Here is a 25,922-nt window from a genome sequence, read left to right on the forward strand (position 1 = left end):
CGATGCCAATGACATGCCCCACAATCAGCTCATCAAAACTAAGGGCGCCTTTGCAGTATAAAGTGCACATGTGGTTGGCCATACAGCAGTTCTGCATGCTTAAAAAAGGACTTGCAGTAACCTAGTACAACACACCAACACACATCTCACACACTCTTTGGCTATGATATCTCCAACAACCCCCTTCAGAGCATCCCAAACTCCTTCACGCATAAGGAGCAGCCGCATCTTGGTTTGCCATGTGGGAAAGCCTTCCCCCTTGAACTTCTCCACTGGCAAGGAACTAGCAAACAAGGAAGTCATGATGGAAAATGGCTTCATGAAGGCGGGCAGCAAGCTGAAGTGAATAACCAGCAAATGAATGGGCTGGTCTAGAGCTTCAAAACACAATAGGAGCCTTCCCATATGCAAGAGGACAAAGATAGGTGCTTAGTGGTGCTCCAAATGCAAATCCGAATCAAGAAACAGCAAGAATATGCCCCGAAATGTGAAACTGAACCAGAAGAGCAGCCCTTGTGGTCGAGATAACAGCTTGAAATGCTGCAGTAGGTCTGAAATGAGCAAGGCAGCTCAGCAAGGCAATCCGAATTGCAAAGGCAGGTCACCAGTGTGAAAGGCGGCTCCCTAGAACAGCTCCAAAATATTGTAGCAGGACACTAGTCTGAAAATCGGCTGCTATAGGTGTGCTGGAAGGTCAGAAACAGGTCGAAAATGCCTTCAAAGACCTCGAAGTACTGCAGATAATACTCACAGATAGTCGGCTATGCAGCAGCAGCAATAAAGGGCTGTTTTTGGCGATCAAAACCTCCACAAGTGCAGGCGCCTCTGAGAAAACACACCGACCAGCAGGTAATAGCCTGCCTAGTGCTCCAAGAGGACTCGAATGAAGGCGAATGAAAGAGGGGAATAGAGGCGGCAGGCTGCGAAGGCGAAAACAGGTGCAAACGGGAAGGAGGCAGCTAGAGGCGGAAATGAGGCAGCTGCAAGAAGAAGAGAGCTGAGAAAAATTAGGGTTAGGTTGGAGAAGATGATGACGTGGCAGGGTGAGTTAGGGCAGGGCTGACCTACTCTGATACCATGTTAGAAACATGGTAAGAGTGAGAGAGAGATAGGCTCGGGAGAGAAGAAGTGATACTCAAATGCAGACACCATGAAAGGCTCTCATTCATTCATCATCATCATCGGATAAGACAAGTGAAGTACAAGCCTTTATAGGCTACACACACATACTAGCACCAAGTGCATATGGGATAAGTCCTATGGTGACACGTGGCACTCACACATCAACCCACTACTAGATTTCCTAGTACAACACACCAACAAGACACATCTCACACACTCTTTGGCTATGATATCTCCAACAATTATTGAAAGAGGTGGTTGGTGGAGATGAGGAATATGCTGAGGGTAGCGGAAACTTAGAAGAGCTTGGCGATATAGAGGGGCTAAATTAGCTCCTAGGAAGGCCTGGATGAGAGATTGTGGAGGAAACAAAGGAGAGAATGCTGAGTGAAGTGGATCCTTGATTATGAATGGAAAGAGGACCTGGATCTATTGATGGTCCGACGGAGTCGAAGAAGAGCTTGGGGAGTGTGCTACAAGACTAGGAGGTGAAGCAGCTCCCTGATTAGGAGGGCGAATTACCGGAGAGGAAACGGTGAGTGGTTTGGACGTTGGAAGTGGAGAGGGTACTGAAGCTGCTCCTCGCTAATTGGAAAGAGGTGGGAGGAGGTGTCAAGATTCTGGGCCATGGAGGAGGAGGTGAGGGTTGAGAGTTGTGGTGATAGGCCAGGTGGGGAGGCGAAAATGGGGATTTGAGGAGGAGGATACTAGTGGCGCGACTAGATAGAGTAAGGGCGAGGATAACGAGTGGAAGTTGGAGGTGGGGGAGGGAAGCACGGGTAAACATGGCAAACTGCTGCTTCCTTCAAATTGAACCTGTGGGAGGCAGCTTCATAAGAATACAGTTGAGCCAATGCGATATTGACAAAAAGGGGATGGTGCAGTTGTGATGTTGCACGCTGATAAATTTCAGCTGCAAAATGAGGGAAGAGTCGGAAGAGAGGAGAGAGACTAAGTGAGAGTAATGGCATAAAGAGAGCCAGGAAAGGGCAGTAAAGGCATCATGTAGAAGTTGGATTTGCTACATGGGGGATGATAGGCGATGGAAGCAACTGCAGCAAATGCAAAATAATGAAGCCTGATGAGAAAGAAAAGAAAGAAAGAAAGATCTATTAACGTCTGCAGAAAGCCTCACGGGCTTATGGGACAAAGTGCAAAACATAAATCCTTACATCATCTGGATAAACCAGAGAGGGTCGAGGAGTGCACATGGCAACTCAGCTCGAGCTTATTAAAGCACAATTCTAAGTTGTAGTCGTATATCAGGAAGGCCTTCATTAAATCAATTTAAGACTAAGGGTCTTTAGGATTAGATTTGAAATCTCAGATTAATGCTATTCCATCTCGATAGACTGCCCATTTTCCAGCTTTACGTGCGTCCTTAACTTTGGTGAGTTCACTATTCCTTTGTTTGAGCTGAGTCGGAGTGAGCTCCTCAGATATCCATATCTTTGTACCCTTCAGCTTATTTGTCTGTCAGAGGATATTGACTCTCTCTATCCTTTCATTGAAATAAACCTGCATTTGTGTTCCCTTTTGAGCGATGTAGCTAATGTAGTATCTTCTTGTTATGTACTACTGCTTCTTGCTCTTTAACTTCTGCATAGACATCTGCTTTATTAATTTTATTGCTGGCCACAATAGCCATCTCTTCCTTGGCTGAGCTAACCTGAGTCTTGATCATCTCTTTGACCGTAGAAACGAGTGTTGGTGTTGGTGGGGATGTGCTGCATTTTTCCATAACCTCTACAATAATCTCTTGCTTGTCCTTGCTCTCCATCTCCTTCACTTTTCTTCCAAGAGCTGCAATCATAAGCCTGAACTCTCTAATTTCATGCTGTAGGTAGTAATATGGATTCGATCCAATCCTTCTTTTGAATGTCAATGCATAGGGGCTAGGTGTTGCTGCAACGGAGGAGTACGAAGGCTTGCTGCTCGGGGTAGAGACAAACAACTTCGTCGAGCTGCTCCTCGAACCGCTGCTGCTGCTACGAAAGAGGACGAGCGAGGGTAAGCGGAGGCTGACAGAGGGCTAGCGCAAGGCTAGTGGGGGCTGACGGGGAGCTAGTGGAGGGCTAGCATAGGTGGAGCGGGGAGCTAGCGAGGGGCTAACGGAGGTGGAGCCGGGGCTGACGGAGGTGGAGAGAGAGAGAGAGAAAGAGAAAGAAAGAAAGAAAGAAAGTTTATTAAGGTCTTCGGAAGACCGATGGGTCTATGAGACTGTGAAAATCCTGATACAACGAGCTGTGGTAGTGGAGCTACTAAACAAGCGTCCATACCAATGCAAAATGCAAAATGCAAAAAACGCAAAAAAATGCAGAATGGCAGTACTAAGTCTTAAGTACAATATAGTCATGTTGATGGTCGACTATATATCAATCTCAGCATCACAATCAATATCATCATCATCCCCAGTAACAGCAAGATATCAGGACGGATGAGGCAGTGGAGGCATGAAGTCGGCAATAGAGTGTTGTCGGCCACTCAGAGGTGCGGTCCTGGCACGTCTCTTGGTCGTAGCTCTGTGTCTAACCAGGACTACTGTGACCCTCGTCGGTCGGGCTCCAACTCTAAACAAGGAGGGAATGTCTCCAAGTGTGATCTATGTGTCGACCCTCTGTCTAAGCTGTCGGGTCACGGGCTCCGAGTCACGGTCATGTCGAGGCCTCATCTCGTTGGGGTCCATGTAATCTAGCTGAAAGAACTCTGTGATAGAGCTCTGAGAGGGATCAACCGAGGAAGAAGTCTGCTCCTGTCTCCATGCTCGGAGTATCCTCTCGTGGTGTCTAAGTGCCTCATGAATGAAACCTGCCAAACATCGCTGGTTTGGGTAGGAGAGGAAATGGGCTAAAATCCCATAACTATCTCTGAAGAGGCAGTGGAAACGTCCTTGGATCTCATAGTACACAGGACACCTGAAGATGAAATGCTCTCAACCTCCTGTATGTCCCTGGGAAGTCGCTCTGCTCTGTCGCTCTCGATGCGAAGTCTGTGTGAAGAGACCCGGAACTGCCCAAGAGAGATCCTCATCGAGTGGGGTAGGTGAATCTGTGTGTATCCTGGTGGGTCAATGAAACCCTCCGCTGTGATATGTAAGAAGTGATCTCTGTAAAAGCTAAGCTTCACTGGGAATTCACTCAATTCCAACCAGGTCCGAAAAGTGTGTAGCTGTAGTAGATCCTCACGGATAACCTGGTTGACCTCGTGTGATAAGAGGGGAGAGAACGGAGCATCCATGCTATACTGGAAGGGAGGTAGTCTATCCATGTGGAGCCCCAGTCGCTCAAACCATCTCTCTATACGTGCATACCAGCACCTCTGATATTCTCCTGTTGCAAGTGCCATAGAAGAGGATAGAGCTATCCATGGTAGCCTGCTACGCCCCCAGGTATAATCCCCATATTCCCTAACTCGGTACAGATATGTGATGACCTGAAATGGAGCATCTAGCTGTAAAGGGGGTGACCCAAACTCAGCCTGAATGATCTGGTGAGGAACGGATGACTTACCACGAATCATCCGTGATAGCATGAGACCCTGTAGCCGCTCCACACAGGCCCACTCTGTATCCGACAAGTCTGGCCCCCAACAAGGACCGTCGTACATCCCCGCTGAGCGAGCCAAGGAATCAAAAAGCAACCCCTTGGTACATGAATCCTGAAAGTGTGAACGGAAGCACTGCCTCTCTAGCCTGGCCAATGAGGCATACCCTCTACTCAAGCGTGCCTGCATCGCGGGTCTCATAGTGAAGCTTGTTGGTCCGGAGAAGATAACCCCAAGATAAGTGTATGATGAAACTATCTCAACAGATGACCCCGCAAATGTGAACTGCTCCTGACGCATGATGGCTCGAGATGTATTGAAGATCATGACCTTGGTTTTACCCAGGTTGACCTTCAAATCATGAGACTCACAAAAGGACTATAGTGCGTCTAGGTGTCTTTGAAGCCCCTCTGCTGAGAAAGACAAGAGAGCCACGTCATCTACATAGAGCAAAATCTGGATCAGCGTGCCCGCAAGAGAGCAACCTACACCCCCCTGTGTCTGCATCACTGTCTCAAGCTCGTTAATGTAGAGGCCAAACAAGCTAGGCGACAAAGGACACCCTTGTTTGACCCCGATGGTACTCATGATCTCGTCTGTCCACCCGGATCCTACCCGAACTCTGCCAAAAACTCTCTCGTAAAGTGCCATGACAGCCCAAATGATCTCCTAGTCATAACCCAAGTCCTGAGGCGCCGTATGAGGCAGGCTCTCGGGACCGTGTCAAATGCCTTGCGAAAATCCACAAAGCAACAATAAACCCTCTGCTTCCGTGACCTCGCCTCCTCGATGATACATCTGAGCGTCAGAATGTGGTCCATGGTTCCATGATCACGCCGGAATCCGGCCTGTCCGGCTGCTCTGAGTCCTCGACACTCTGCAAGTCTGCTAACCTCGGAGTCAAGTACTGATGCATAAATCTTGGACATGACATGTCCAATCATAATGATCCTATAGTTCTCCGAGCTCATGGGATCCCCTGCCTTGTGGATGGGTGAGATAGTGTTAATGGTCCAAGTGTGTGGAAATCCCAAACAAACCGCTTCATTAAAAAGCTTTGCTAAGATCGGGGCTAGGAGGTTAATCCCATATGCAATGAACTCAGTGCATAGTCCCTCATGATCCTTCACTCGGCCATTATGAAGTTTCATTACAGCATCCTTTACCCCTCCTCTAGTGAAGAGGGTGCAGGATGTGGGACAAGGCATGTGTGAGAGGTTGGGGACTAGCTGATTTCGGATGTCATAAAGTATGCGTGCATAATCAAACCAGATCTGGGTGTCAGTGAGTGGCGGAGGGGACCGTCCTTCTAGAAATCTCTGCTAGAAGTCCTTAGAGTTGTTACTAAACAAAATGTTCAGTAGCTCCTCCTTGTTTCAACGAACGAAGTCTAGTTTCTTCCTCCGTACCAGTCTACGGTATTCACGTAGCGTATCTGGTGCGCTCGGAAGACTGTTTTTGGTTTCGAATCTGAGTTGACGGCGTAAGGCCTTACACTCATCATCTTACCAACTATTACAAGGTACGGTTCCAGGGGGTGGTGGGCGGGTGGAGCGGGTGGTGTGGGGAAAAGCGTGAATGGCAGCCTCGTGTAGTGAGCGGGTGACAAGGGCAGCACGATCCTCTAAAAGAGGTATGAAGTCAATATAAGCGAGAAGTATGTACAGACGGCCAGAGTAAGAAGGTGAGTGATCCCGATCAAAGCGTATATCGTGGTAGGTGGAGTAAGCACTGAGTAGGGTGGAAGGTGCTGTGCGAAGGGAGGTGGAGATGCGAAAGAAAAGGTATGTATGATCAGCCCCTGGGGGGAGAGGTGCTATAGTGAAGTCAGTAATGCGAGATGTGAAGACAGGGGATTCCATGATGTAATCAACAACACTGGAGCCCCCCCCCATGTGGAAAGCATGTGAAACCACCTGAAGCGGGCCATCTGTCAAGACCATTATAGATAATGAGATCATGTATTCTGCCTAGGTCTAATAGGGCCTGCCCATAGGATGAGAGTGGACCTCGCCTGTCAGCCGAAACCCGTAGCATACCTGCCTCCTCAAGGTCAACATCTGCCAGTAGAGTGGAATCATCTCTGAAATCAAGAAGTGGTACCTGATGGGCCCTTGTCCTCGCATTGAAGTCCCCCACTAGAAGGATTTCTCCGCGGCTAGAAAAGTCAACGATGGACTAATAAAGGGCAGAAAATGGGCATGTCTCATCATCACCTCGAATATCTCTGGCAAAGTGGGAGGTCTCCGGGGAAAAGTAGCAAACTGCGACAAACAGATCCTGGCTGTCCATGTGTCGTATTCGGATCCAAAGAAATCTAGAATGTGTATCTCTCTGCTCTACTGAAATGATCCCCCGAAGTGTGGATCTGAAAAGGACTGCAACTCCACCTAAACCTCGAACTCCTCTTGTACCCCTCGTCTCATCTCTGTAGGCAGACTCCCATGTATATCCGCTGACTATTGGGAGAGGGCGCTCTGGACTCTGATGTGTCTCTGTATAGAAGACTATGTCGTGGCCTGTATAGGATTTCGAGAAGTTCCCTGGTTCTGATCATAAGGTACCATTACAGTTCCAAATGGTGCAAGACAGGGTCTTGGATATCTGAGTCTATTTTTGGCCATTACTTGCAGATCACGTTTCTGGTCCTGAAATTCCAACAAACCCAAGAATTAGCGAGATCACCCGCCATGCCCTCTCTATCCTGTGCTCAGCCACACCCAGGGTAGCGGTCACGAACACAGTCGCATCTACCATCGGTGTAGCCTCAGTGCGTGGGATCCCGTGTACTCTGATGTTGAGAGCCTTACTGGCTCTCTAATGCTGCTCCACGAGGGTAGCCGAAACGGTGACCCTTGCGGATTCCCGTTTGGCCACCTCAACCCATCTGGAAGTCTCCTCAATAGCAAATTGCATGCTCGCAATCTATGCCTCGACCACCGGGGTACTCCTTGGGGCAGTGTGTATGGCTGTCGACGGCGCTCAGCCATGTTGTGTCATGGGGAGTCAAAGGGATTAGCTCCTGTTGGAGCTGCATGATATCTTGTCTGAGTCCCTGAATAAGACCCCCTACTCTCGAATGGCCCTAGCCTGCTCCTGTATGATGCGGCCCTGCTCCTGTATGATGCGGCTTTGTGTGAAGCGAGCCAGCTCCATCTCACGCTCACGAAAACTATGTATCTCCGTGAGTAGGGTCTCACGGGCCTCTGGTGTGTTAGTCCACCCATGTCCATGCTGAAACTATGGTGACTGTGGCATGAAAGACTGGAACTGAGTCCGAAAACTGGACGGTGGCTGAGTGAGAGGGAGAGGGGAGAGTGAAGCATAATGCGGCACAGTGTATGACACCTCCGAAGTAGGGATCATAAGTTGTGCGAGAGCTGTAATAGGAGAAGAGGGAAAGGGAACAACAACCGGCGCCATGGGCATGAGTATGTCACTGATCATACATGTAGATGGAGCTGAGACTGGAACTAGAGCTGGGCCTAAAGCGGGGGCTGAGGTCGAAGTAGAGATAGAGATAGAGGAAGCTGAGTTTGGAGCTGAAAACGAAACTGACACTGTAGCGAGAGTTAAGGTTGAGGTTGAGGTAGAGATAGAGGCTGAAGAAGCTGAGGCGGGTCCTACCTTTGCCTTGCTGTTTACCCCGAGTCCACTTCGGTTGTAACGTGTGTTCACATCCTCCAAATTCAGTTGTGTCATTTGCTTTTTTTTGTTGTTGTTATTTTCGTCTTTCTTGGCTTTGTGCCCCATTCTCTTGGGGTGCGGGTGCAGATCTTAGTGTTAATGTTCAGCCGGGAGGGGGAGCACCGGTCCCCCCCCCATAATGGGAGGGTGGAGAGGCAGCCAAGAGGTGGAGGAGCAGGAGAGGCTAAGATGGCGAGGATTTTTTATTTTTATTTTTATTTTTTTTAAGGTGGTTGTGGTTTCCTTTTTTTTTTCCAAAAAAAAAAAAAAAAAGGTGACGAGGGGAGCAGAGAAGGGGAGGGGGGGCGGTGGATGAGTGGAAAAGGAGGGAGGGAGGTGGCTGAGTGAGGGGGTAGCGGGGAGCGAGGGGTGGCTGAGGGGAGCGAGGGGCTGAGCAGGGGGTAGCGGGGAGCGAGGGGTGGTTGAGGGGAGTGAGGGGTGGTTGAGGGGAGCGAGGGGCTGAGCAGGAGCAAGGAGCAAGAAGGGCGTGACTCTCGTGGGACGTATCCTGGGTCTAAACAATGACGAGAGGTCCCCCAGAGTGATCTGTGTGTCCCCTCAATGTCTCGTGTGTCGTGTTGCGGTCGTCGGGTCGGGGTCTTTGCCACGTCTGTAGCTAGAGACTCGACGATCAATATCACTCGATGGGAAGAACTCTGTGATCCTGCTCTGAGAGGTGTCTGATGATGTGGCCAAGCCCCGTCGCCTAAGTAAGTACTCTCTGTGTCGGACCTCCTCATGAATGAAGGCCGCGAGGCATCTTTGATCTAGGTAGGCGAGGAATCTGGAAAGGAGCCCGCAGCTATCTCTGAAGAGGCAGTGGTAGCGACCTCGGATCTCGTGGTACACTGGGCACCTGAAAATAAAATGCTCCTTCAACTCAACCTCCTCACAGTCGCACAATATGCATAAGCGATGCTCCCTAGGAATCCTCTCTGCTCTGCCGCTCTCTATGCGCAAGCGGTGTGATGATACCCGAAACCGCGTCCGATGGAGATCCGTAGTGAGTGAGGCATATGAAGCTCAGTGTACCCCGGTGGTGTGATGAATCCCTCCTCCGAAATACGAAGACAGTAATCTCTGTAGAAACTCAGCTTCACTGAAAGCTCCCTCGGCTCCAACGAGGTCCTAAAGGTGTGTAGCTGCAAGAGATCCTCTCGAATGACCTGGTTGGTGTGTGGCCCGATGTTGGTGTGTGGCCCGATCGGGATGGTGGATGGGAGTTACCGGAGGGACATCTAAACTGTACTGAAAAGGAGGTATCCTATCAATGTGGAACCCTAGTCTCACAAACCATCTGTGAGTCCGTGCATACCAGCATCGCTCGTCTCCCTCTGCTGCCAACCTAATGGAGGAATCGAGAGCCAACCATGGCAACCTCTGTCTCCCTAATGTGCAGTCCCCATATGATCTAACCCGGTGTAGATATGTGATGGTCTGAAAGGCTGCATCTAGCTGGAGTGGACAAGCACCAAACTCGGCCTGAATGATGTGATGTGGTACAGACAGTTTCCCCCGAATCATCCGTGAGAGCATGAGGATCTGTAGGTGCTTCACCCGTGTCCACTCTATCTCTGACATGTCAGGTCCCCAACAAGGGCTGCCATACATACTGGCTGGTCGGACCAAGGAGTCGAAGTGAAGAGCCTTGGTCCGAGGGTCCTGGAAGTGGGAGTGAAAGCATTGTCTCTCTAGCCAAGTCAGTGAGGCGTATCCCCTGCTCAGTCTAGCCTGCATCGCTGGTCTCATCGTGAAGATCGAGCCGGAGAAGATGACCCCCAAGTAAGTGTATGAGGATACGATCTCAATTGGTGACCCACCGAAAGTAAAAGTAAACTGCTTCCATTGCATGTTTGCTCGAGAGGTTAAAGATCATGACCTTGGTCTTGCCAAGGTTAACCTCCAAATCATGGGATGAACAAAAAGCCTGCAGTACATCGAGGTGTCGCTAGAGCCCCTCGGGTGTGGACGACAAGAGTGCCACGTCATCTGCATAAAGAAGAATCCTGATGATGATCCTGGCAAGTGAGCAACTGGTCCCTCCAAACGCCCCCATGAAAGTCTTGAGCTCATCGATGTAGAGGCCAAACAGGGTCGGTGATAAGGGACAACCATGTTTGACCCCTATGGTACCCAAGATCTCATCTATCCAACCTGCACCTATCCAAACTCAGCCTGAGACTCTCTCATACAGTGCCATGACTGCCCAGATGATCTCCTGATCAAATCCCAGTGTTTGCCGGCGTGTGATGAGACGAGCTCGAGGTACTGTGTCAAAGGCTTTGCGGAAATCCACAAAGCAGCAATATACCCTCTCCTTCTGTGATCTGGCCTCCTCAATGACACTCCTGAGTGTGAGTATGTGATCCATAGTCCCATGGTAAGACACGACACGTTAAACACGCTTCAAACACAAGTGTCTAAAGTGTCTTAAAGATAAGACACGTCATTGTAATAATAAATATTTAATTAATATATGTATAAGTATACAAGTGTACAACTTGTAGCATAGCTAGCTGAATGATTCTAGAAGTACAATAAGCTACACTTAAACAATGCAAGAAGTAAGAAGTAACAATGCACTTGTACAATGTACTCAAGACTTAAAAGTTAAAGTTAAGACTCACTACTCAAGATCTTGCAAGTTAAGAGTCACGACTCAAGAGCTTGCAAGTCATGACTCACAACTTTAAAGATTTGAATTTACAATAGAATCTTGATATTCAAAAGTCTAGATAAACAACTTAACAAGAGCCTAGAGGGCTACATAGATTATATACCAACATCATTAATCAACACACATAAATATCATGGCAACAATCTGTCAATCACATAGGCATGAATGAAATATGCATCTCGATACATATAATTGAAAGGAAACTTTTGACTCTCAAGAGTCAAATCTCTCAAGATTCATCCTAATCCGAATCAGCGAGGTCACTGCCATTGCTGGATTCGAAGTCACCATCAACGATAGCATGGTTAAGTCAAACTCGATGTTTGTTGTTACACCCAATCCACTAAAAAAAAAAACAAGAGTGTCTAAAGGTGTCTTAAGGTAAGACACGTGTCTTAAGTGTCTTAAGTGTCTTATCATAAGACACGAGTGTCTTAACAACCATGGGCTGACCGACGCATCCAATACAGCTACATAGATCTTGGACATCACATGCCCAATCATGATAGTCCTGTAGTTACTCGGGTCCATGTGATCCCCTGCCTTGTGGCTGGGGGTGATGGTGTTGAGTATCGAAGTGCGGGGGAAGCCAAGGCAAACAGCGTCATTGAATAGCTTTGCTAGGATCGGGGCTAACGTGTCGATCCCATATGCGATAAACTCAGTGCATAGCCCCTCATGATCCTTAGCTCGGCCATTGTGCAGTTTCAATGTCGCGTCCTTGACTCCCACTCTGGTGGACAACGTGCAAGTGGTGGGGCGAGGTGTGTGTATGAGATCTGGAGTGGGCCGGTGAGGGACATCATAAAGATGGTGTGCATACGTGTGCCAAACTCTCGTGTCGATAAGGGGTGATGGAGACCTACGCTCAAGGAATCTCCGCCAAAAATCTTTAGAGTTGTTGTTGTACAAGATGTGCAGCAGCAACTCCTCATTTCGACGAAGAAATGCCTGCTTCTTCCGACATACGAGACGTCTGTACTTGCGTACCGTGTCTGGTGTGTTCGAGAGGTGACATTTGGTTTCAAGTCGGAGTTGTCGGCAATAAGCCTTGCTTTCCACATCGTACCAATTGTTGCAGGGTACAGAACCAAGAGGTGGTGGTCTAGTGGACCGTGTGGTGTGGGGAAAGATTTGGAGGGCAGCCTCGTGGAGTGTGCAGCTAATCAGGGCAGCACGGTCCTCTATGAGTGGTATGTGATCGATGTAGGTTGGGAATCTGTTTAGGCATCCAGAGTAGGCCGGTGAGAGGCTGTGGTCAAAGTGTATGTCGTGGTAGGTGTCGTGCTTCCCATGTGGTGTGTGTGGTGTGGCTAAGCGTGGGGTGGCGATAGTAAAGAATAGGTATGTGTGATCAGCTCCTGGAGGGAGTGGTGCTACAGTGAAGTCGATGATACATGAAGTGAAGGTAGGGGATCCCATGATGTAATCTACTACACTAGTGCCCCCCCCGTGTGGGAAGCAAGTAAAACCACCTGAGGAGGGCCATAGGTCAAGCCCGTTGTAGATGATGAGATCATACATCCTGCCCAGATCAAGGAGCGCGTGTCCATATGGTGTAACAGGCCCGTGTCGGTCCGATACCTGCTCCGTCTAGGTCCATGTCTGGTAGCATGATAGAGTCATCTCGGAAGTCCAGGAGTGGTGCCTAGCGCGTGCTCGTCTTGGCGTTGAAGTCCCCAACAAGGAGAACTTCCCCGCGGGCTGAAAGGTCTGGGATATCCTGATGTAAGGGTGCATATGGCGATGTCTCACCCTCCTCTCGTGCCACTCTGGCGAAGTGGGATGTGTCTGGCGGGAAGTAGCATATTACCCAAGAGTGAGGGTGTCGAGGGAGCAGTTGATGCTCGAGTGTCAAGAGAAAGGGAACTTTTAAGAGGAGAGGGGAAACAAGTGTGTAAAAGCATTCGAGCAACGAGACTCGGAAGGAGGCACAATGGACGTTAGCAAATGTAGGAAGAGTGAAGCGAAGGAGGAGGATATAGATCTAAGAGCTCACCAACCTCAATTCCAATGGTTGCTCGCCAAGGGCTCGGTTATCTTCACCTCTCTCTCGTCAATCTGTGTCTTTGAGAAGAAGGTTATTTTGGGGGCCCCAGAGGCCTATAAAAGGGCCCTCTTGGGGGGCATAACAACATCCAGCAGGCCAGCAAGTTTGCGAGCAGAAGGAGCAGCAGTACACACACCCTAAGGCCTACATCCAGGAGGCAGAGGAGTCCAAGAGTAGCTGCAAACTGAGCTCACATAGGGCTGGAGCCTTGGTTGTCTTCTAGGGCAGGAAGGACCTAAGGTCTTTGGACAAAGAGTCTACATACGCTCATGGTGGAGCACACGGGCTCAGTGATCTAGAGATATCCAATAGATTGTCGAAGTACCTTGTAGTAAGATCAGAGAACCACATCCTGGTGGGACTCTTGATCTATCTCCATCGCATTGTGTCCATAGTTTGGACAAAAATACATTCTTGTGGTGATTTCTACATTTGGCTGGATCATGGTCTATTTAATAGGCAACACATCTATTTGAAGCACATAAAGTTAAGAAGTTTGTGATTCCACCCCCACACACACTGCTCCTGGGCTATTCTATCAGTCTTCCACTATGCGTACCCTATGTTGGTTGATTTCTAACATGGTATCAGAGCCCAAGTAGGAGGCTCACAAGTGTGGGAGCTTGAAGGCTGGGAACTTGCTAAAGGACGACCCTGATTCACAAGCTCTAGGGAATCGACTTCCACGATTGGAGGACTGTGACCTTGCAAGGAGGGTGGCTCGGGTTCAGTCAGGTGTGTATAGAGTTATGGTCGACAGACGGTTGAGTTTGCTTTTCGATTTTAATGTGTGGTTTAGCAACACACATGTCGATTTCAGAAGCAGAAGCCTCTTCAGCCCCTTCCTCCTACCCCAGTCAAGTTCTTTCACTGTTCTTGGTGACATCTCCATGTGTTACTAAGGTCAAATATGCCGACCTAGAAGCCACAGTTAAGATGTTTGACATTGAGATGCGGGCCAACAGGGAGACAGAGACCTTTGTGAAGGTGGGAGTGCTTTGACTCTACCAGGTGCATAATTGTTGATGCTGACACGAGGGTGGATTCCATGGAGTGCCCTAGGGTTTCAGGTTTAGATTGTTGCTGTAATTCAGAAGGGGACAGTACAGGATTACACACGTTATTGATATGTGCCTCCATGAGGTGCATGGTTTGCTTTCAGAGAAAGACCCAAGGTCGAAAGGTTCAAAAAAGAGGTGCTACGGCTCTAAGGTCCACTTAAAAGGAACCACCCCCCAAAAAAAGACCCAAAAAAAAAAAACTTAAGTCTTTTATATGTATGGCCTATGAGGCCACGATGCATACTGTCCTGCCTACCCATAGCCCGAGGCCACATTGCAAGGTACTAGGGACACTCTTGTTGTGTAGCTTGTACTTTGCTATGGTGGCTAGCAGAGGCAGTTGTTGGCAGGGTGGAGCCCCCGATGCCCCTTCTAAATGTCATGGAATCCCAATGCATCGTCATGCACCATAAAAGACGTGCTATTGATGGCCAGCATCATGACTATGTGCACAGGCGAAGGCGGGGAGGCAGGAGGCGAGAGGGGGGAGGCGAAGGTGGGGGCGCAAGGGGGGAGGCGGGAGGGGGGAGGCGAGGAGGGGGGGCGGAGGTGGGAGGGGGGAGGCGGGGAGGAGAGGAGGGAGGAGGGGGGATTACCCCCCCCCCCCCTAACCTGTTGCGCGCGCAACAGGTTAGGGGGGGTTAATCCCCTCCCCTAAAGCCCGTGCGCAACAGGAGGCCCTTGGGGCCTTAGGGGAGGGGATTAACCCTCCGCCCTTTGGGCCTCCACACAAAAAAACCAAAAAAAAAGGGCGAAAAAAAAATTTAAGGCCAGAGGGGCTCGGCCCTGATATAGGGCCCTAAGGAGCCCCATTTGTGGGGCTATAGGGTTGGCCCCCTAGGGCTGTGGTCGGCCCATGTAGGCAGGCTGGTCGGCCCTGCCCTTGCTGACGGACTAGGAGGCTAGGGGGCCTATATATAGGCCCCCCCACATGTGTTTTCATCACTTCAATGCGGTGCGTGGCAGAGGAGCAAAGCCAGCCTAGAGTACCACTTGAGGAGCAGTGTAGTGGAGTAGTTCATCCACTCCCTTGTGCTCCCGTTCTTGTGTTTGTTGAGCTGTTTGTCTAAGCTCTCGAGCAATCTGTTGGTTCCGAGGTTTTCCCCCAGTTGTAGCGAGGTTCCTTCCAGAGATCACTTGCAGTTCTTCTGTGCCTTTCTCTCCTTCTCAGTGTGGTGTGTGTGTGAGGCGTGCTCTCTCTCTCTCTCCGGTTCATTTCCGCTGCACTTCTCACATTAGGATCTCAAGTGGACTTCAATTCATATCATATCATCTCTCTCTCTCTCTCTCTCTCTCTCTCTCTCTCTCTCTCTCTCTCTCTCTCTCTCTCACACACACACACATCCGGGGACGATACCACTGCCTCTACCATGAGGGAAGCGGCTTTTGGCCCACTCTCACAACTGATCCACTGTCATGACTAGATCTACATTGGGCTCTATCTGCTTGAGATGCGCCAACATAGGGAGACTCTACTATGGCACATTAGAAAGCAACAGGAGGCAACTAGACCATGGGATACAAAGGCTGACCGTGCACGCCACGTCACTGATTTTTATGCATTTGAGTCAGCTCCAAGGCATAGCAGGGTGGAGGAGGAGCTAGCTGATATGTAGGCAGTCTGGATCAGCAGAGAGAGCCGACACGGGGCCGCCGAGAGAGAGAGAGAGAGAGAGAGAGAGAGAGAGAGACGCAGAGACCACCGGCAACACAAAGAGCGACTAGAGCACACTCTATTGAGGTCCAGCCTATCACAGCTTTCCTCAAGGGAGACTGCATGAGACAAGGGCTCACTCAGAATATAGCCACAACGCAAGACAGCCCAACAGACACAGGACAAGAGATCTTTTCACTGCTCACAAACAAGTCCACCACGGGACCGGGCTTTGGTTTCTGAGTCCCAGCTTTCAACCTAATTCAGTCCAGTTGGTATTTGAGTTGCATATGATATTTGATTTTTGTTCGAGCTATTGAGCTCTTTAGATCAGCATAGTCCTAGCAAGGGTCCTAGAGCGGCCTTTGCTTAAGCCCATTGAGGCTTGTATGAGTTTTGCCCCTTTTTTGGTGTAATTCGTACATTGTCCTATAGGCCCGTGAGGCCTCCTGCAGACGTTAATACATCTCTCTCTCTCTCTCTCTCTCTCTCTCTCTCTCTCTCTGTGCAATGTGGAAGACATTTGAGCAGTTACAGGTGACCATGGGATCTAGGATGATTCGGAGCAAGCCCTTAGTCCTGCATGAGATAGTACAGGCAGAGTTAGCCATGACACCACTACAGATTGATGCCATCTTTTAGACAATGACTTTCATCCATAGAGTCTGGGACTTACCCCATTGGAGACTGGCTCTGGAGTCATCCAAACGACTAGCTGAGAGTGGGGCAGACACATGCTATGCACGTATATCCACATGGTTTGCCAGCCAGACGGACAAGCCCCCCCCCTCCCCTTTCAGTATAGTTTGGATGCATCCCCTGAGTCGATCCCGCGAGATGAGATTAATCGCATCATACGGTTAGATCTTCTCCAGCTCCACACGTCTCGGGCTTGAGGGGGAGATCAGGAGCTCCCCACCAAGACACGGTTCTACCCTGACAATTTCATGAATGTCTCAGAGGAGGGATTCATCCTCAGACCCCTATATCTCGAGGACAGAAGAGTCTCACATGCACTGAGGATCGCCATTGGGCAAATGCGGGTTTCATCCCATTAGCTGAGGATTGAGACGGGGAGAGCAGCACATATACCTAGAGAGCAGCAGACCTGCACGCTATGCACACTGGGAGTGGTTGAGACAAAGGAACACTTTCTTTGCACCCGCCCAGCCTACTACAAGATCTGGGGACAATACCACTGCCTCTATCAAGATGGGAGTGGCTTCAGCCCACTATCACGCTTGATCCATTTCCATGACCAGGTCTGCATTGGGCTCTACCTGCTTGAGATGCGCCGACACAAGGAGACCTTGCTACGACAGATCAGAGAGCAACAGAAGGCGATCGCACCATAGGATTCAGAGGCTGACCGCAGACAGGTGCACGTCACAGATTTGTATGCATTCCAGGCAGCTCCAAGACACAGTGGGGTGGAGGAGGAGGAGCTAGCTGCTATGCAGTCAGTCTGGATTACCGAGAGAGGACTGCAGAGGCCACCCACAACAGGGAGAGCGCCCAGAGCACACTCAATTGAGGTTCGTCCTATCACAGCTTTCCTTAGAGGGGACCGCCCGAGACAAGGGGTCACTATAGCTCGACGGGTTCAAAGATTGAGGAGACCACGCCCCCCTCCAACGCCACAGTATGAAACAGCCAAACAGACTCAGATTCGAGACATTTTCACCGCTCATAGATGAGCCACCACAGTGCCTAGTTTAGGTTTCTGAGTTTCCAGTTCCAGTTCCAATTTTCAGCCTGCTCCCGATAGCAGATAGCACATGATATGATATGATATGATAATTTTTATACTTGTTTTTGCTTGAGCCATTGAGCTCTTTTTATTTCAGCACAGTACTCAGCAAAGGGTCTTAGCGCACCCTTTGCCTCAGCCCCTTGTGGCTTGTATGAGTTTTTCTGTTTGGTGTCACTTTGTCCCATAGGCCTGCGAGGCCTTCTGTGGACGTTAATATAGCTCTCTCTCTCTCTCTCTCTCTCTCTCTCTCTCCGTCGCTACACATGATTATGACTTTGTTAGCATAGATTAGTACTCAGCAAGGGTCCTAGCGAGCCCTTTGCTTCAGCCCACTGAGGCTTGTATGAGTCCGCTTTTCCATGTACTTTGTCGCATAGGCCCGCGAGGCCTCCCGTGGACGTTAATATTTCTTTATGTCTTTCTTTCTTTCTCTCTCTCTCTCTCTCAGTTGCTACCCGAAGCCCGTTTGCTGTCGCATGTCTATAGTCCATGGCTTGTAGCCCTTCGTAGCCCGTAGCTTGTAGCCTATAGCCCGTACCCCGTAGCCACCACAAGCAGCAGCGCCGCCACAAAAGAAGCCAACAGCAGCCAGCAGTCACCGCCACCAGAAGCCACCGTCCGCCTCAACAAGGGACATGTAACGCCAGGGTTTGGGCTGAGCCCCAAAACCCAACCCTAGGGGTTAGTTACAGCAAGGGACGCCTGAATATATGCAGGCCCCTATGGATGGGGATGCCAAGACACCTGTGGCCTTCCCCAAGATCAAGACACTTGTCTTAACCTAGACAAAAGCACTATATTCCTCCGTTGCAGCTCTCCCCTCGCCTCCCCCCTATGTGTTTGCAAAGACGCCTTCCCCATACGCAAAGAACTATCTATAGAAGAAGAGAATGGTAAGCATGATAGACCCACAAGAGCATATTTATTACTTACAACAAGAAATCTGAGGGCTCAAGCTCAGAAGGAAAACAGGAAATTATTCACGAGGTACTGCAGATACACAATACAGCAGCACCAACACCACAGATAGTGACTAAAGTCCAGGACCTGGTCACAAATCAGCTCCAATCAGTAAAACAGGAAATTACAGCAACACTGGACACTAAAGTTAACACATCGGATGTGTATGAAGAAATACAAGAACAGGAAAAGAGGGCGGCTAATACACGACTCGTACGCATAGGGGGGCCACCAGAGGGCTGGTTTGAAGAATGGAAAATATCATGGAAAGAACCCCACAACTAGAATGGGATGCTGAATATACCTAGATGAATCCAGGAACATTCCCAAACTCATCCTCTAAAAACACAACATAGTGCAGTTTCAATCTCATGATAGTCACTCACAAGGTTGAAAACCATAAACTCCATCATGCATAGCAGGGACTAGCTACTATGACATCCCCACTGACGTCATCAGCGCCCAACAGTGGGTGTAGACCATAGTATAAAAATATGCTCTCACACATACAAATCCACACACCCACACATACTTGAGCATCCATTTATACAAAGTCTTCGTACTGAGTTTCTGTAGGCACTCCGGAGGTGAAGGGCAGAATCAGCCATGATGAAGGCTAGCACTAAAGGAGAAGGCTAATCAAAAGGTAGTCCAAAATCTCTTCATTCAAGCTACAACTGCTTGTGAAGTCTAAACATTTTCATTTTAGTCTCTCCCCAACGAGCATCTAAATCTAAATCTAGCTGATAGGGCAACGCACCATTTAAGATAGAAAGAATTATCACAATACCAGCAGGCCGCAACTTGGACGAAAACTTCACATGTCCGCTAATACGGCAGAAGCATAGACCTAGATGAATCCAAGAACATTCCCAAACTCATCCTCTAAAAACACAACATAGTGCAGTTTCAATCTCATGATAGTCACTCACAAGGTTGTAAACCATAAACTCCATCATGCATAGCAGAGACTAGCTACTATGACATCCCCACTGACATCATTAGCACCCAACAGTGGGTGTAGACCATAGTATAAAAATATGCTCTCACACATACAAATCCACACACCCACAGTCTTCGTACTAAGTTTATGTCGGCACTCCGGAGGTGAAGGGCAGACTCAGCCATGATGAAGGCTAGCACTAAAGGAGAAGGCTAATCAAAAGGTAGTCCAAAATCTCTTCATTCAAGCTACAACTGCCTGTGAAGTCTAAACATTTTCATTTTAGTCTCTCCCCAACGAGCATCTAAATCTAAATCTAGCTGATAGGGCAACGCACCATTTAAGATAGAAAGAATTATCACAATACCAACAGGCCACAACTTGGACGAAAACTTCACAAGGTGAAATTTGCATGTCCGCTAATACGGCAGAAGCATATACCTAGATGAATCCAGGAACATTCCCAAACTCATCCTCTAAAAACACAACATAGTGCAGTTTCAATCTCATGATAGTCACTCACAAGGTTGAAAACCATAAACTCCATCATGCATAGCAGAGACTAGCTACTATGACATCCCCACTGACATCATCAGCACCCAACAGTGGGTGTAGACCATAGTATAAAAATATGCTCTCACACATACAAATCCACACACCCACAGTCTTCGTACTAAGTTTATGTCGGCACTCCGGAGGTGAAGGGCAGACTCAGCCATGATGAAGGCTAGCACTAAAGGAGAAGGCTAATCAAAAGGTAGTCAAAAATCTCTTCATTCAAGCTACAACTGCTTGTGAATTCTAAACATTTTCATTTTAGTCTCTCCCCAACAAGCATCTAAATCTAAATCTAGCTGATAGGGCAACGCATCATTTAAGATAGAAAGAATTATCACAATACCAACACGCCGCAACTTGGACGAAAACTACACAAGGTGAAATTTGCATGTCCACCAATACGGCAGAAGCATATACTTAGATGATCCAGGAACATTCCCAAACTCATCCTCTAGAAACACAACATAGTGTAGTTTCAATCTCATGATAGTTACTCACAAGGTTGAAAACCATAAACTCCATCATGCATAGCAAGGACTAGCTACTATGACATCCCCACTGACGTCATCAGCGCCCAACAGTGGGTGTAGACCATAGTATAAAAATATGCTCTCACACATACAAATCCACACACCTACACATACTTGAGCATCCATTTATACAAAGTCTTCATACTGAGTTTCTGTCGGCACTCCGGAGGTGAAAGGCACACTCAGCCATGATGAAGGCTAGCACTAAAGGAGAAGGCTAATCAAAAGGTAGTCCAAAATCTCTTCATTCAAGCTACAACTGCTTGTGAAGTCTAAACCTTTTCATTTTAGTCTCTCCTCGACGAGTATCTAAATCTAAATCTAGCTGATAAGGCAACGCACCATTTAAGATAGAACTAGCAGGCCGCAACTTGGACGAAAACTTCACAAGGTGAAATTTGCATGTCCGCTAATACGGCAGAAGCATATACCTAAATGAATCTAGGAACATTCCCAAACTCATCCTCTAAAAACACAACATAGTGCAGTTTCAATCTCATGATAGTCACTCACAAGGTTGAAAACCATAAACTCCATCATGCATAGCAAGGACTAACTACTATGACGTCCCCACTAACGTCATCAGCGCCCAACAGTGGGTGTAGACCATAGTATAAAAATATGCTCTCACACATACAAATCCACACACCCACACATACTTGAGCATCCATTTATACAAAGTCTTCGTACTGGAGGTGAAGGGCAGACTCAGCCATGATGAAGGCTAGCACTAAAGGAGAAGGCTAATCAAAAGGTAGTCCAAAATCTCTTCATTCAAGCTACAACTGCTTGTGAAGTCTAAACATTTTCATTTTAGTCTCTCCCCAACGAGCATCTAAATCTAAATCTAGCTGATAGCGCAACGCACCATTTAAGATAGAAAGAATTATCACAATACCAGCAGGCCGCAACTTGGACGTAATAGGATGCTGAAGATGTAATAGGTGTCTTACAAGAGGGGACACAAGCCAAAGTATGCTTCAAGAACAAGATGAAAAGAAGCAAGATTCTTAAGCAGACCAATAAGCTGAAAGGCACTAAAATATGGATAGCGGAGAGCTCACCCCAACTCAGCTCAAAATGAAGGCCACTGAATTGGCTAAAGTGAAGGATGCTCGAAAGGAAGGAAAATGGGCTGTTTACAGAGATGGAAAAGCACTTATAAGAGACTTCAAATCCAAACCTAAAGACTCTCAGTCTTAAACTGATGTAATGCAGGCCGATTATCGTTTGTAGTAGACTGTAGTTAACCTATAATAATTTTGTGAGTGCTATATACACTCCCAAGAGACTCTCAGTCTATAACTGATGTTTTGGTGTTCACCTTTTTTGTGTGTGTTTGTCCCATAGGCCCGTGAGGCCTCCCGAGGACGTTAATATATCCTCTTCTCTCTCTCTCTCTCTCTCTCTCTCTCTCCCCCCCTCCCTCCCTCCCTCCCCCCCCCCCCAATACACTAAAGGTGCTAGCTGTGAGCTACAGCATTGCATGTCACTTTTGAATATATAAATGCCTCAGCACCACGTTTTTGTAAAAGAAGGGTAGTGCCCATGGGTGAGTTCAACCCAGTTTGGTTTCAATTCCTGTCTGCTGGCTGTGAGCTATGACATTAAAACATCCCCACCCAATATATGTATGCATCAATACCAAGCTTTGGCAAAAGCAAATTTAATCTGCTGGCAGCGGTTTCTGAAGGCATGTGTGGGTTCAATCACCCATCATCGCACTGACTGTTAGCTAGAATGTGAAAAAATAGTGTGCCTCCCCCTTCTCTTCAAAACAAACAATAATTCAAACAATTAATACTCACATTTGAGAGTCTGAAAGGGCAGAATCTAGGCTTTCCCTTTCGCCCATACTTCAGTAAATGAGTGCCTTTCTTCAAAGCAACTATAGCCTGCACAAAACCGATGAACATAAATAAGAAGGTATACAATACAAATTGCCTCACTGACAGCATAGACTTGCTTGTTGTACCAAGGTAATTTCTTCAGAGTAGCACGACCCAATTGCTTTAAAAATCATAAAGATATTGGTATGAAAGTTAATAAAAGCTCACCAATTGCAACTACACATAAAGCTTTTAATCTCAATCAACAAACAACGAGAATAATTATTACTACAATGCCTGTAAAATCCACCTTATCTCACACATCCAGATAAATATGTAAAATAAGCAGGAAAGAAAAAAACTCTTAACTAGACCTTGACTTCGCCTACGCAAGTTGAAAAATAAGCATGGAAAAATGAAAAGGGAAGGAAAGTCTTTCTAAAGATTCATAAGCTCTCCTCAAACAGAGAGCAAACAGTTGCAAGTAAAAGTCATATAATTCAAGGAAAACTTATGAAAATGAAGAGGGCTGCGTCACTTCTATCATTACACTCGCTCTCTGCTCAAGAACTTCCAAAACAATGATTTGAAGATTAAGCATGGTTCATCTAGCTACAAAATCTAAAATTAAAGCAAAACTCAGCTGATCAAAGATGTACTGTAGCCATCCATAGTGCAGAAAAAGGAAGATACTATCCATCTCTTCAGGCAGTCTGTCATGGTACCTATGATTTGAATGAATTTCTACAGTTGCCTTTATAATGACATTGAGCTTCAATAGCAACAAAGATGCAAAAGCATATCATACAAAATTCAAATCAAGTCAGCATCATCAGACTTGGAGCAGTGTCCAACTCCTCCACCATAGATGACTTGTAGATTGAGGAAAAAGAAGGGCTAGGCTCTCTCTGTATATGCCTAGGGACAGCATAAACTAACCAACACTTACATAGCCAAGTGGACCACTAGACGATTAAATTCACCTCCATCCAATCTACACGCAGTAGGGTCAGCTTATGCCAATTTCAAAGACCCCTGCCAACAGTTAGAAATATAGAACCTAACATAATTTGCTTTTATTATGCCTATGAGTTAGGTTCACAAACTGGTCCGTAAAATGCTACACTTGAGTACAATGTAGTAGTAGTTGCATGTCTCAATGAAGAGTTGAAAACAAGAGACTGAGATGTCCAACACTGCATGCAATGCCTGATCACAAAGACCCTCTACAAATCCATCACCTCTTTCAGTTGAGGTGTAGAGGAGATCCTCTCAATTCAAAGATATACTAAAATGTTGGCATATATATCCATGGAGAGACCCAAAACTTGGAGCCATTTTTAATATGCATGTACTAGCAGATAGAATTCACCTCATGTGTAGGTTTATATTCAGAAAAAACACGTCATAGAGCCTCTACAAAGAGTAATTGTCTAAAGCAATGCCTCCAACTCAAGAGGTGCAGCCGCAGGCTCTGTAATCATGACCTCCTCTAATAAGTTGGAAGAGTAGAAGGACCCACAACTTCCCAAGATAAGACCAGTCCAAGTCATTGCATCAGTCCTCATATTATCCTTGAATACACTAATAGAGAAGAGGCGGCAAGCTGTAGCTAACTGTCATAGAGGAATATTGCAACAAAGAAAACCTCACAAATCTCTGGATCTCTCTCCACATGTGTGCAACATGAGATTACCTCAGGCCTGGAAATAGAACAGCCAAAAGATCTCATGTACAGGCGCCACCAAATGTGGCCACAAGGGCAGAGCACAAGAGTATGCTGGACTACTGAGTGCGGAAGTGTGAATACGACAGACATAAGAGATGAACGCCATGTGCAGGGGTCAGACATACAGTGTCTCACACACATGCATAGACTGTGTTCACAGTGGGAGACTTGAGTTATTCTCACTATTATTATTATTGCTTGTACACGGATCAGACGTACAGTGTCTTACACACATGCATAGACTTTGTTCACAATGGGAGACTTGAGTTATTCTCACTACTACTTTATTGCTTGTAGGCCCATAGCTACTGAAAAGGTTTTAAAACTTAAAACATTTCGTAGTTTCGAAACATCTCACAAAATGGGCCCAAGTTTCGAAGACCTGGAGTTTTGTTGGGTATACAAAAATTGCCTAATCTGCTCCTTATACCCTACAGGCTTAGGAAATGCATACATATGGCATAAGAGAGTTCAAACATGCAAAAAACAAAAGTTTGTGACATGCAAGTTGCAACATAAAACTTTTAAGTCAATAATAGACATAATATATGCAAGAATCCAGACTAGGGACAACAACGATAAAGAGTTGTTACTTGGTCCTTGCCCTTGGGCCCTGGGTCCTAGCCTCCAAGGTCGCATATCAAACAAGACTATTCAAAAAGTGTCAACATTCAGTTTCAAGTTTCACTTTCAATATCAAGCTTATAGGGCAAAGCTTAAATGTTAAGCTCTTTGATGTAAGTCATCTCCCGTCTGTCAGTTAGGGAAAGAGGGCTTCTATGTGGGTGTGCATGCTCAGTGTATTTCTGCAAGTTAGGAAGGAGTTTAGCCAGGGCACAATGTGAGGGTTAGAGGCTCAGTTAGGAGGCCTGGTTGAGGCTGGTTTGGGGCCTCGTATAGGCCACAGTTAGGGCCTGGTTTGAGACCCTGAGCAGGTCGGGTCAACCTGACCAGACCAGGTTGGGTAAACCGACCAGACGTGGTCAGATCAGTCAGCCAGGTCCACAGGCCTGGTCAGCCAGGTCAGCACGAGTTTGGACCTTATATAGGGCCATTTGGCCCTGTTATTCTACATTCAGTGGAGCAGTCTACAGTCATTGTTCAGCAATCGCTCAGCAGTTGTTGGGCAGTTTCATGCATAGTCTCCAGCAGCCCTTGGCAACCCTGTGGTGCAGTGTAGAGCCTACTTCTGCCAGTTGTGAGGTGCAGTCCTGCATCATCATCCATCGGCACAGTTCTGCCTTGGAGTTATACCACTGCCGTGGAGGTTTTTTCAGCTATTGAGCAGAGTTTTTCCCCTATTATTTCTTGCTTAGTTAGCAGCTCCTTATCTCTTTCTTCTTTCCCCACCACCCTCCCTTCTCTTCTTTTCCACCCACCCTTTTTCACAAGAGCGAGCTCTCCCCCCCCCCCCCCCCCAACTAAAGTGTGTGGAGAGAGATGATGGAATCAGTCTTACAGTCGTACAACTTCGCTGACTTTGTTCTTATTGGAGTTGTATTGCCAGATCTGATTGCGGAGCACCTTGGCATTCTTAAGCAGGAGGAGGCAGACAATTTGGCCCAATTGTGAGATCTAGTCAATGCTCGTGCTCACTCTCCTCAGGTAATAAACCATGTGAAGCACATGACGACGGTGAAAGGTATTTGGGAGCATTTCGCATCTCTCTACAAAACAGGGTCTCTCCGATGAAGCACATTGTTATGCTCTAGCCGAGATAGCATGACCTTGGAAAGATCGGTGGGCATTTTCTCTTAGATGACCGACTTTTGTAATATTTTATGTGCGTGAATAAAATGGTCAAGGGAAGTAACTGCCAAGGTCCT

The 25,922-nt window shown here is 47.5% G+C and overlaps 1 protein-coding gene across 1 annotated transcript in view; it reads right to left on the bottom strand.

Moving 5' to 3' along the window:
• LOC147893989 (PH, RCC1 and FYVE domains-containing protein 1-like) overlaps positions 1 to 25,922 on the bottom strand; it is a 130,317-nt gene that overhangs the window by 93,910 nt on the left and 10,485 nt on the right. The window contains exon 2 of the mRNA XM_087386597.1: positions 22,347 to 22,433. Coding sequence (XP_087242723.1) covers positions 22,347 to 22,433 — 87 coding nt within the window. The remainder of the gene's footprint in view (positions 1 to 22,346; positions 22,434 to 25,922) is intronic.

This window comes from Dipteris shenzhenensis, chromosome 15 (assembly GCF_047967505.1).
Source record: "Dipteris shenzhenensis isolate YYH24624 ecotype China chromosome 15, Dip_SZ_1.0, whole genome shotgun sequence".
In the NCBI taxonomy this organism is placed as follows: domain Eukaryota; kingdom Viridiplantae; phylum Streptophyta; class Polypodiopsida; order Gleicheniales; family Dipteridaceae; genus Dipteris; species Dipteris shenzhenensis.